At 34.4% G+C, this 13,406-nt stretch overlaps 2 protein-coding genes and 1 long non-coding RNA gene across 3 annotated transcripts in view; all 3 read right to left on the bottom strand.

The window, feature by feature from the left end:
* LOC140756054 (tRNA dimethylallyltransferase) overlaps positions 1-13,406 on the bottom strand; it is a 301,945-nt gene that overhangs the window by 28,796 nt on the left and 259,743 nt on the right. The gene's annotated exons all lie outside the window — the stretch shown is intronic.
* LOC140755871 (uncharacterized) lies at positions 7,597-12,300 on the bottom strand. The gene is made up of 3 exons (XM_073091215.1): positions 12,020-12,300; positions 11,153-11,869; positions 7,597-8,225 (listed from the first exon to the last, which is right to left on the bottom strand). Exons 1-3 carry the CDS (start codon positions 12,150-12,152, stop codon positions 7,636-7,638), a joined length of 1,440 nt encoding a protein of 479 aa, XP_072947316.1. The 5' UTR covers positions 12,153-12,300; the 3' UTR covers positions 7,597-7,635.
* Positions 9,268-11,151, bottom strand: LOC140755951 (uncharacterized). Its single transcript, XR_012103855.1, has 4 exons — positions 10,450-11,151; positions 9,952-10,123; positions 9,662-9,804; positions 9,268-9,371 (listed from the first exon to the last, which is right to left on the bottom strand). It is a non-coding gene; the product is annotated as an uncharacterized LOC140755951 (long non-coding RNA).

Raw genomic sequence — 13,406 nt, 5'->3', positions numbered from 1 at the left:
TATAGGAAGGAATCGCTAATTCATATAGACTTATTTAAACTTCACAAATATAGTGTAAATTAAAAAAAAACCATGATCGTAGACAAAGCCACGATCGCAGTCTTGAGAAAAAAAATCTTACTTTTTGCAACATATTCGCATAATCAAAAGGCCTAAGAAACCGCAATAAATAATTTAAATCACATATGAATCATTAATTAATTAACATAATTTATGCAAAGGTATACAGGTAACATTTTATATTACGTCAAAACACAAAAATAATTTGGCTGAATGGCGTAATTAATCTGTGCCTCTAATAGCGTGAAAACGGACAAATTATTATTAATTCTTTGGTTCATACCAGAAACAGTTTAAATTTATGGCATATCAAATATTCGCTACACAATTTTAGTAATGCGAAACAATTTAAATGTAAGTAATGTTTATATACTTATTTTGTTGTTTAAAAGGTTTGAATTAATATGGTTCGACCGGGGAGGTACCACCGCTACCTGTTTCTAGCGTGAAATAGTTCTGGTTCGATGGAAGGGTGTGGATATGAAACGATCTTTTTAGTTCTCACTCCTCAGGTTGACGTCAGGAAGTACGCTTGTACTATATATTTTTTAAAAATATAGGAGTAGCAGACGAGCATGCAGTCCACCTGATGGTAAGTGTCAAAGTAATAAGATTTCTGGGTCTGGGTGTTTGTGTATTTGTCTCTGTGTGTGTCCATGGCACCCACGATACAGGGAATCCTAGTGTGGGGCTGTGAGTGTAGAAAGCGTTTGTTTGTTTGTTTGTTTGAAAAGAGCATAGGCCACTCCTTCCCATGAGAAGAGATTCGAAATTTCGAACCTCGGACCCCTCGACAGAGAGGCCGAGATTTTAGCACTATCGGTATTAAGCTAATAAGGCGAATGCGGGGTTGTTTTAAGGGAAGCGGGAGGGGGTTGTATTCCAGGTAGGTCTGTAATTAACTCGACCGAGTGTTACATTAGTCAAATGGGCTACAGTTCCAGAAAATCTAGTAAAGATGAATCTGCTTTACAATTATTAGGTCATCACCAATCTCGGGTACGAATTTCAAATACCTAGTTCACTCAAAGACCGAAGAATGACGACGTAGAATAGGATAATGACAACAATGACGCAACGATAAGCGACTAAACTCCTCACGTATGCCCATTTCATTACGCTCTATATTCGCTTTTTATTAAGTACTTTTTTGCTTCATTGCAAACCCATTAATGGCTATCATTGATGGGCAGAACTGGCAGTTTTTATTTGCCTTCGATTGCCAGAAAAAGTTGTGAAAAAAAAGAACGACAGCGCACGTCACGAGTTCGCGCCAAAACTCGAAAAGGCAATGGCATATGGCATCATTGGGCAAAAACGAGTGCAGGTGGAAAAAACTCACGAGCCTGCGGTTAAACGATCCCATTAACGTTAAATAATTTGAATGGAATATCTATAGTCTATTTTTAATGAAATATTAGATTACATTCACTCGCGCGTACCAAATTATCTTACTACATGTTATTATCGTTGCATAGCAACACTCACAGTTGATTTACGTTTGCTACACTTACCTACTTACATGTCAAAACACCTTGTTGAATACAGACTATAAATATGGTGTATCTTGTTTAGTTGTGTTACTTACTTGGGCAGTTTCCTTAGCAACATAAGTATAATTTATTTACTTAGTTCATGCATTTTACACAGAATTACCGGCAGACAAGCTTCTAAGATAGTAAGCGTTTGTATACAGATTAAAGAATAAAAATGCGGCGACTAAAACTTTGTTTCGTGTTTCCCGCCATCAGTGTCTTAGCGGAGCGAAGGAAGCGAACATACAATTTTAAATGAACTACCGAATTTTCGCTTGTGTCCTATTTATATTTTAACTTTGAAAGAAAACATTAAATTTAAATTCAAACAACATGTATTCCAAATTGATTTCCATGGAACTCACATGGAACTCTTTCTGGTATCTGTAAATGTACCATCGCTGCGTTTGTTAGTCTATGGAGAAGAATAGATGTGGAAAACTACATATTTGTAACTTGCATTTTTACAAGAGGTACAAGATGCTTATATTGAAAGAATCGATGATTCTAGGCGTTTGAAGAATTACGTCACACCATTCGCATTTTACATTTAAATAGTAATTTACGTTGTGATAAGCTTTATTACGAAGCTTTACAATTGATTAAAATATTACTACGGAGATACCTAATTACTTACATACTCAAAGGTTTCCAAAATAACCTTAAATGAAACCTTATTAAAAGGAAACTATTCTTAGAAGCTGTGGTCCATTCGTGGGAAAGCAGAACATCCCAGCAGTGGGACAACTGAGCAGTTCGCAAATCTCAACGACGTTAGATTTGTATACGTTTTTTGTTTATGTTTCTAGTGTGAGATGATTATTCGTGGTTTTTATCGCGTCAGAGGTCTATGAACGTTGAAACTGGTCGAGTCGTGGGAGTCGGTATCGGCCCACGTCATATCTCGTATCGGTCGGCGCTTTGATACTGCGCCTTGTGATAGACAATTTTGACATGCGCCTGTTGAGAGGCGTTGACTAGATCATAGAGTAACATCGCTACGTATAGAAGGGATACTTTAGGTTTTTTTTACTTAATTCACATTGTAATGTTTGTGATTACAATGTGAATTAAGGTTGGCTATAGATGTCGCTAACTCCGAGGGTATAAGTTGGAATCCATAAAGTAAAGTGAGATATCTTCATGCCATAATTTAGCAGCACTTGACTCTTCTTTAGTTTATATTCTGTTGGAAATAATTAAGCTATTGTAACATTTATTTTAAAATTGTGTTGATTAGGCAAAATTATAACTCACTACTTTTCTCACGCAACAATAAAATAATGTTCTTCTGATACACACTTCACGGCCAAGAAACACAAAACTTGATAGGTGTCGTAGCGTCCAACAAAACATAATATAGTGGACAGTATAAAGTTCGTAATATTTATTTGTCTATGACTAGCCGCGGGACTATTAATTTTTGCTCTCGTTTGATTTATCACGTGAACGCTGACGTCTTATTGAATGTTTGGAATAAAAAAAAACGATAAACTCCTAAGATGAAGACTCATTTCCATTTTGACCTCTGCTACGCGGCCTGCAGTTGACTTCTTAATATGAAGACGTTAAGAGATCTAAACACATATCTAATACATATTATTACAAGTCTTTTTTTTTTGTTCACGAGAGGGAAACCTTCAAAAGGTACCCGGCGCCGTGGGAGCGACGCAGGGTTATGTGGGATTTTTACCGCACTAAAACCCCCCCGGTGGCCGTCCTCTGCGCTGCGTAGAGGGCTCCGGGATCTCCAACGGAACGCAACCGGAGATTATTATAAGTCTGTGAAGGATTTTAAAAAGGATAATGTTTAAAAAGTTGTGACGTAAGAGTTTAATTAAGCGATTAAAGCGAAAAGTTTAATAAATGAGATTAAAAGACGTTTCCTGGCTATTAAATTATACTTTTGAATAGAATCCAACTTTTAAAAGCCGGTGAAAGAAAAAAGAACAAATTGTTATAAAAATATGTACCGTGAACATAAAGACTAAAAGGTATTTATAAAAAAGCGTGGATAATACCTACTCAACTATTTTTTGTGCAATAAAAAAATAGACGCGACGATTATGCAGTCTCATATCTGAAAGCAAATGCTTTTTTACCCTGAAAAGCATACTTTATCCCTATACTATAGTGCAGCGTTTCCCAGCCTTTTTCAGTCCACGGACCCTTAGGAAATCAAGCACAGTATCCACGGACCCCCTTAAAATGAACTGCAAAATAAATGGATTGGGTATTTATTTTAGTCATTACAGATACAAAAAAAAACAAATACATAAGGTAATTATAACTGCTTATTATGAAAATATGAAAAATAAATCTAATAAAACTGGTTTGCTGATTTTTCGTTTTGCGGCCCTTTTGCATTTAATGAGCGATTTATGTATGGTCCAGAGATGACACCGCGGACCCCCGTACATATACTCGCGGACCACAGGTTGGGAAGCGCGGCTATAGTGTGTCCTTTACACTCGTATTATACCAATATACGAGTATACCTACTATTACATATGTTATATATATTTAATATATACTTATACACATGTAGCAATTACTTTTACTAGCCAGTGAAGTCTCGCACTGAATTTTGAGTCACCGATTTCTCTTTACATTGCAAGTAATTAAACGTGACTTGCGAAAATTAATTATTTTAAAATTAGCGTGTGTTTGTAGGCGTGCAACTTTGTCGTGTACGTGCTATCCTATTTACATGTGTGCGTGAACTTTTCAATGGACTGAAATGTCCAGAGTTACTTTTTATAGGCTTACGGAGTTAGTAAAAATAATTCAATTAAAATATTTTGTAATCATTAGCGTATTGAAAAACTACTTCAAGATCTGGTTAGGAATTAATGAAATTTCTCTTGTATATTTTTGAAACCAATTTTTTTTACAGCTATGTTATGTGTTACATCAAGTAATCTATTTGCTGTATGTTATCCTTTACATTTAATCAAATAAGAAGCTATTTAGACATGATATGCTATTTCATTTCTCTTTGGAGTAAATATTACTATATTTTGTTTACTTCCCGGCTGTTATAAATATTATTTATAATTTAGTAGCATGTAGTCCACCTGATGGTAAGTGGCTACTGCCGCCCATGGACATCTGTAATCAACTCCAAATAGGGTTACATTTTAACCTGAGGTCGGCCTAGATGCGCCGCTACCTCTGAAAACTGAGCTGGAACGCCTCGGAAAAGAATGTCTCGCTTACCACACCCTTCAAACCAGAACACAGCAGCGCAATGCGGAAAAGCGACGTCATGGAGTATTTCTTACAACTACATTTTCATCCTACATACATCGTTATTGTTACGTATAAATAAGTCCGCAGATAAATTACATCCAGGGCGAATGTTTGAGAAATAGAACTAGTTTACTGGGTTAATGACAGTAGGTATTTATAAAAAGATATGTTCACGGCCATCCGAGCAATAGCAACTGAATATTTCAAAGTCAAAATGTATATTACGCACCGGGCCAGTCATGTCGGCTAAATTTAATTCTAGATAACGACGCAGCTCGCGATTGTACGATCGGTGGCTATATCACACAATTATTTTGTTACTAGGCGAAATTTCCTCCATTTTTAATATTATCTTATTTGAGGTGAAGTAGGGAGTGTTGTTATAACGAGTTTCCACGAATCGCCGTATTGATAGGATTTTTTGTAAGGGTTAACGCTTTCAGGGTTCCGTACTCGAAGGGTAAATCGGAATTACTAAGCCTCCGCTGTCTGTTCGCCTTTCCGTCACTCACATAGCCATTGAAACTTTTAGGTGTTATATTATAGACCGTTTATATTTTCACAATTCATCTCTTCCATCTCTGTTATAATTAGTATTGACCGAATACGAGAATAAAAAAGTAAATATTTGGTGGTACGGAACCTTCCACGTGTGAATTCGAATCGTACTTGGGCAATATTCATTTCTATTATTGAACGAGTACGTACTCGCTAATCATTCTTAATATAATTATAATGTAATTTTAAAATTTTGCATGCTTCCCTGAAGCTAAGTGTGAGAAAAATTGAAATATTCCTACCAACCCAGATTGTACCACATTAAAAGCAAATAAATGAATATGAATATGAATATCTTCATTATAGTAACCTAAGTATTCTAAATTTCATATCAATTGGTTAAGTGTAAGTAGTTACATCGACCAGTTTGTAATAAAATGGAACAGCTTTACAACCGTGACAAATTAATATGTGTCAAATATTGTACGTTCTCCGCACAAAACACTTCGTGAACAGAACAAGCGAGCATAAAAAGTGAATTTCGAGCAGTGGGGTCGTTTATACCCCTCGGCTGCCGCGGTCAAAGGTAAACAAATAAACGTCCTTAATGGTTATGTAAATTAAATGTCATTCAATTCGGTCGGTGTGAAACAAGCCACCGTTGCGGTTGTGCGCCGTTCCCCGCTCATGCCTCCACTCCGGTGACGATTATGATGTGTGTGGTCCAAGTGATAGGCGAAAATGGTTCGTGAACTTAAATACTAACGGTCTGGTTGTATTATAAACCACGGACGACTAACAGTGTAACGTAGGTTTCATAATGGACCTTCATAGCATGTACTATACTGTGAGTTAAAATTTCAACAACCACTAACGACAGACGCGTTCTGCGTTAATACCGTCCTTAAACCAAAACTTACTTACCTGGAATGGAAACCAATTTAAATGTATGTAATCTTTATCTTTGAAATTGAGTAAATCTTGTATTTCTTATAAATAAATGTATGTAATTTAAATTAAATTTATGTATTTTTTAGCTTTCACATTGTTAATGTATTATTGTATTTCTTATAATTATTATATGCCCGCATGCGGCAGGAATGTAGAGGAATATTATTTTATGATTGTACAATGTACATGTACCTAGCTTACCTACATTCCATAATAAACGAATTTTATTGATTGATTGGTTAGAAAATCTTTATAGAGAAAAATAATTAAACACCATTTATTTCATAATTGAATAAAGGGCAAATTTCATACCACGAAATTTATTTATATTTTAGAATATAATGTTATAATGACCAAACATTTTCTGTAAAAAAACTCAATACCTTTATATTAATTTCAAGAGATACAGCCCTTGGAGTACGGTCTGTCTGCCTGTAACAGGCAGACAGACCGTTTCGGTTCGATCAAGTTCCGTTTTACGCTTTGGTTACGAATCTTGAAAACTATTCCAACATATTCATTAAACTATATAAACACTCGTCAAATTTTACACTTCATTTTCTAGTCTGTTTTTAACAATGGCTAACAGATTTAAGGGCTCGCTATCTCTTTTAATTTGAGCCACTCAAGGGACAAAGAACTCCGTGATATTTATACTTGTTAAAAGGCGTTAGACACACACTTTTTGTTTGTTAGGAACGCATCGGTATTTAAGTCTTAGAACAGCTTTCTGAGTAGTCTATGGCCTACGAAAACGATTCTAAATTTATATTACATAAATGTATTTAGGTTATAGGTAGGTTCTAATGGATTTAGGTAATATAAATTTAGAATACACTAAAATTTACATTGAGATACAATTCAATATTTAATAATTTGTCTAATGTATTTTAATAGACAAATTGTTGGCATTCAAAGTCTAGATAACATATATGTATTTAGTTATCTTAAGATTTCGTAATGTTATACATGTCTGTGTCCAAAATACAATAAATAAATAAAAAATATATTAATTGCTAATAGTGAGGAAGTAATAACTATGTATAGTGCCACCAACTTATCTGTTCAGTTGACAGGGTCGCTAGTGCAGCGTCCAATGTTACCATATAATTATATTTGCCTACTGAAGAGGGAGCTCAACAACTTTGAGACCTATGATTTTTACTAGATAAAATATGTAAAAAATATTTAAAAAGATAAATAACCTTCGTAAACATCCTAAAAAAAAGAATTAGGTTAATAATGTCAAATTTTAATTCTTAAATGATATTCTAGGACAGGAAAAATAAAAAGTCCAGAATTATTAACTATAATTATTTATATTTTATAAAAATAAAATTTATATTTTATAAAAATAATTATGGTCATGATCTCTAACTTCGAGGGGCTCCACACCAGACATCCCTGAGCGAAATAATGACGATGCGCCTGAGATGCCTGTGCCAAGTGATTTACATAATTCGTCATCAGAGTCACTTGAATCGCTTTCGCTATCACTATGCAACTTAATAATGAATGGTTCTTCTAAATATCCATCATTGTTCCTGTATTTTTCTTCAATTCTTTTTACGTGGTGACAATGGTTTTTCCACTCTTCTTTTGTTATTTTATCGAATGCATTCTGAATTAACTGGGGCATTTCAGCACTAGATTTACCAACATTTCGCTCAGCGACATTTCTCTTCATTAAACTCCAAACCATCTCGATTGGGTTCAAATCACAGTGGTATGGCGGTAACCTGAGAACAGAATGGCCATGACTTTTTAATAGATTATCTATTTCATATTCAGGAGCTGGTTTATTACGCTTTATTAATTCTTGCAGTTGAGGTTTCGTCATTTGCTCAGAAAATTCTATATTTCTCTCCCTCAGCCACAATTGCATGACAGCCTTAGTGTGGTTTGAATTGGGACATTTAGGGCCGTATTAATAAACAGATCTCAAGTTTGAGATCTAACTCAAGTGCCATCTTAAGTTCGTTATCGTATTAATAAACAAAACTTAAGTGTCAAACATTAAACGCGCTCTCACTTGAGATCTGTCATCGCATTCGCTAATTAATAAATCAAACTCACGTCTCAAGTAGCCTATTGAGATGCGTTCTGAGATGCTATTAGCTGAGTGTAGTCGGACCTTGACTTGAGTCGACGTTTACGTATCGCCGAGAAATGGATTTTGAAAATATTTTAGACGAAATAGATTATTACGATTATCATGAATTATTACGATAATATTGATGATCGCTTTAGTTCTCGGTTACCGAAAATTTATTTAAGGGACGCTCAAAATCCTTTTTAAATGCCTATAAATAAATTTCAAAAAAGGTATAGATTCTATTTACACTTCTCTTTCACAGTATCACTAATTTTTATATTAATTTATATCTTGATTCAACTTCATAATTTAGCTGTTAGGATTTAAATTTTTATGTTGTATTTTTTTAATTGAATGGATTTTTTTTAATTAATTGTAATGAAATTATTTTATTTTTTATTCTATCTCACGTTTTATCCAGGATTGGTTGATTTAATTAAGATTGCAATTGTAATTAATATTTTTTTTTTTATAATATAAGAGTAGCAGACGAGCATGCAGTCCACCTGATGGTAAGTGGCTACTGCCGCCTATGGACATCTGTAATCAACCCCAGATAGGATTAAATATTCCTACCTGCGGTCGGGCACAGATGCGCCGCTACCCCTGAGAACTAAGCTGGAACGCCTCGAAAAAGTCTGTCTCCCTTACCACACCCTTCAAACAGGAACACAGCAGCGCCTAACACCGCTGTTATTAGGTAGACATAGGGGTGGCGGTGGTGCCGCCTGAGTCGAACCACAAAGGGTTTCTACCACCTTCAAAATATATTTAAACTCTGTAATGTATTTTTTTGTATATCTTATTATTCAATACATACAAAATTTAACTAAATGTGTAAGGTAAGGCTGGTATGTGTCAAAAATAATACAAATATAATTTTATAAACAATATATTACACAAAACTGTTTCTAGTATTACAATTATAAAAAATAGTTCCTTTTCAAAGTAGATTTAAATTTTAAATTACTCAGCTTTACCTGAAAGAGAAAAACCAGAAATGCTTTATAATATAACCTAATTATATAAAATAGGAAACTTATTAAATTCTATTATTCCAAATGTAGCTTTAATTCATAATATAGTTCTAAAAAAATAAAATGAAATTCCTTATAATATAATCTTTTATATTAAATAGGAGATTTATTATTACTTAAAATGTAACTCTAAATTATAATACCAAATATAGGTTTTAAAATATATACCTATTGAATCTTCTCTGTTTTTATTGAATATAATAATAATGTTATAAGTAAATTACAGCTAATACCTAATAAAATCAAAAGCTTTTCTTTTTTTTCTAACATTGAGGCAGCAGGCGGATGCAAAGAAAGTGAACAGGGTGGAGTGCTAGGCTTGATTATAACTTTCTCCTTTTCTTGTGTATCATTAGGCGCGGCATAACAGCCATTTCTAAAATAAAAAATAATATTAGTAATGCAGTCTGAAATATTACTAATTATTGTATAACATTAACTAACGCATAGCTAAGATATGAAGATGCAGTACTTCAAATAGTTAGATATGTAGAGTAACTTTTAAAACATTTTAAATACATACCTGATACAGTGTCGGAATCATCATCAGCACTAACAAGGAGCCCTGGAGTCAGCTACGATACATCTGGATTCATTTCTGCGTCACTGGTAGAAGGGCCGCCTCCATTTGACAATGTTTTCACATTGTTGTTGCTTTAGGTCATCCATAACCGCATTAGTTGTTTACTCGTATCCTACAACATTATCATAAATATAAAATCATGCCATTTTTATCAAATACAAGTCATTTGTATATGTTGTTTCTGTAGTATTTGTATTGTAAGTTTCTGTTCATTCTAAATTAATAATATAAGAGAGTATAGTAGCTCTGTAGGAAAGTTAACCTATACTACAGGTTTTTTACCCAATTTAGGCAGCTGACGATACTGAATTAAAATAAACGATTATTATAAAGACTACTCTGAGAAGATTGCAATTGTACTGATGCTTCATGAAATAAAGAATTATTATTATTTGGTTTAAGGTTATTGATAAACATGAAAAATAGATGAGTACTTACTTGACGGGGTATGTGGGAGCTGGCATTATATTCACTAGCAATTTTATACCATGCAGAGTTCTTCTGTTGCGAATAATATCCGTCAATTTTAATACACTCCACTACACTATTATATGAAAACGTTGTTTCCACTTCCCTGAATATGTGTTTCTTATTCATTTCCATAATAAAACAGTCCAACTAATGTAAATACAGCTAAATAATTCGCACTTCACAACCAACTCATAACAAATAACAATGGAACAAAAGTAAACAAACTAATGACGCGACGCGTTTTGTTCACAGTAACAGTGTCTGAAATCGAACTCGTAATACTTTTTTCCGAAAAATATTGCACGTGAACTCATTTACTTTTTATTTAGTATACGATTTAAACAGGATTTGTCATTTTTATAAATATATTTAATGAGATATTTCACTACATTAAACATTTTATTGCATTAGCAAAGGAGCGGAACCGAAACGCTGCATGACGTGATTGTAATGTTCAACTCTCATTCATTCATAGCTGTCATTTTAAAAAATATTTTTAATCTGTTCTACTGTTTCGAATGAGATGCTTCTCTTGAGACCGGTATCAAATGATACGCACTTGATACTCATTTATTAATTAGCGACGCTCTCAAGTCGCTGATCGCAACTTAAGAGCGACTCAGTTGATACGAACTTAAGATTGATATTGAGATCCATCTATTAATACGGCCCTTATTAACACAAATGCTGTGATAGGGGGCATTGTCCATCACTATAAGAGTATGCTTATGCAGGTTCGGCAGCAATTTCTTAATAGTCCATCTTTTAAAATTATCATTATTCATTTCATCATGGTAGTCACCGCTCTTAGTGTTTGATTTAAACACAAGAAGAGCATTCTCTACAAAACCTTCTTCGCCTCCTGCATGAACTATAATCCACCTATTCCCTTTTGATACTGGCTCCAAATCACCTTCAACATCTGGGCCTTGCCAACATTTGTCAGTTGAGTGAGATGAGTGTATATAGGTCTCATCTAAATAAACGACGGGTTTTTTTTCTCCAGACTCATTCTCACGAATTTTTTGTAAGTATGCAGCCCTCCACGCAGTTATGTCATTACGCTCACATAGCACTTTTCTATTTGTTTTAGTTTTTTTAAAACGAAATCCTATTTTATGCAGCAGTTTTCTAAGTGTTTCACGTTTTGCAGAGAAATCAATTTCTTCTCTAAGTATGTTTAATAATTTTGGTATAGTCGGAATTTCTTTCCTAAATGAATAAAATTCATGAATTTTTCTCCGTATGACGCCAATGTCAAAATCATCAATGTCCAATTTTCCTGTTTTTCTTTCTCTATTCTTACCGGGAGTAGATAGTTTGACATTACTTTCTTCAGCTTTTTTCTTTTCATTCATGAGCTTGTAAACAAATCGTTCGCTTACTCCTCTAGCAAAAATATAAATACATGAAGTATAAAAAAACATTTACTACCAAAAATACTCAGTGACACTTTAACTAAGTAAAATAAAATAACTGAAATATTTACGCGGGACTTTCTATTAATTAACTATCAACACTTCATAGCAACACTAACCTGTCGCAGCTGCGACGCGTTCTGTCACTTTCTCAAACGGTATTTTCGGAGCTAGCAGGCGTTTTTCTTCCCTCATGAAATCTAAAACCTTTAAAATAATGACCCGTGCATCACTTTTGAGAGGCTTAGGCATTTTTAATCACTTATTACAATTATATTCGAATCGAAAAACAAAGAGCACTCACACTTCAAAGAATTGACAGCGGAATGACATTTCAAAATGGCGGTCGGCTTTGTTTTAGTTCCAGATTTGTCTACTGAACAGAAAAGTTGGTGGCACTATATGCCTGTTTGCCTACGAATTTAAATGCGAGTCAAACGGAGTCACATCGTGGGTGCTATGGACACACACAGAGACAAATACACAAACACCCAGACTCAGAAACAGTAATCTAAATTCATCATTTAGAAATCTGTTTGGCCGGGGATCGAACCCGGGACCCTCTGCGCGTCAGAATATTTGTTATATTAGTGACCGCCGTACTCTATAACAAATTCAAATACTTGCCTATTACATGACACAGATCCCTGTGATAGATGAACTGAGGGACAGGCAGTGAAGGCTTAGTAATAGGGGCTGGTTTTACCCTATGGTTACGGAACCCTAAAAATCAGAACATTTTATCGATATAATTAATGCGGTGTTCGTTAGAATTGGAGAAGGGTTGTTTTTGGTAATCAATTTAGATAAATAAAGCCCTCGATGACAGAATGATAGACTCGACAGGTCATTGTAACTGTATCCTAATTTGATAAATCCACATCACATATAAATAGACAGTATTTAAAAGAGTTTTAATATTAATTGTAGGTAAAAAATATATGTTTTGGTTATGAAAATCAGATGTGCTTTTTTAGGAATCGAATCCTGGACCTTCGTGAGTGACGCATCTATTCGTGAGTAACTAAGATGTAACACCTCGGATGTCTCCTTTACCACACCCGTAAAATCGGAACACAGCAGCGCTTAGCACTGTTGTTGATAAGCAGAAACTAAGTTTAGTCATTAGGTTACAGGTGCGGTGGTGGCGGCTTCGATGTCTAATCACTAAGGGTCATATTCCCTTATTGCTACTCGCTTATGCTTACGCTCGCTACGCCCTTATTGCTTTTGCTACTCGTACCTATCTTATGAACAAATAAATGAATGTATACAGGGTGAATTTTTCAAAGGAGCCTTCAGGGCCTTAGCGATAAATGCTGAAAAGAGTTACTAGGTCGATTTTGATAAAAAATAAAACTGCTTCATTAGTTTTTTAAATATAGATTTTTAGGGGCGGGAATCGATCAAGTTAATTTTGGAAAAATAATACACATCCTCTATTATACCACTATCGGATAGTGTTGCTTATAACGATCTAATTCCGGGAAGTAATGATAAATGACA

Source organism: Epargyreus clarus, unplaced genomic scaffold (genome assembly GCF_041222505.1).
Source record: "Epargyreus clarus isolate Ecla_fem2 unplaced genomic scaffold, WU_Ecla_fem_2.2 ptg000034l, whole genome shotgun sequence".
In the NCBI taxonomy this organism is placed as follows: domain Eukaryota; kingdom Metazoa; phylum Arthropoda; class Insecta; order Lepidoptera; family Hesperiidae; genus Epargyreus; species Epargyreus clarus.
The sequence above is the reverse complement of the archived record's forward strand: the minus strand, read 5'-3'. Positions and strand labels throughout refer to the sequence as shown.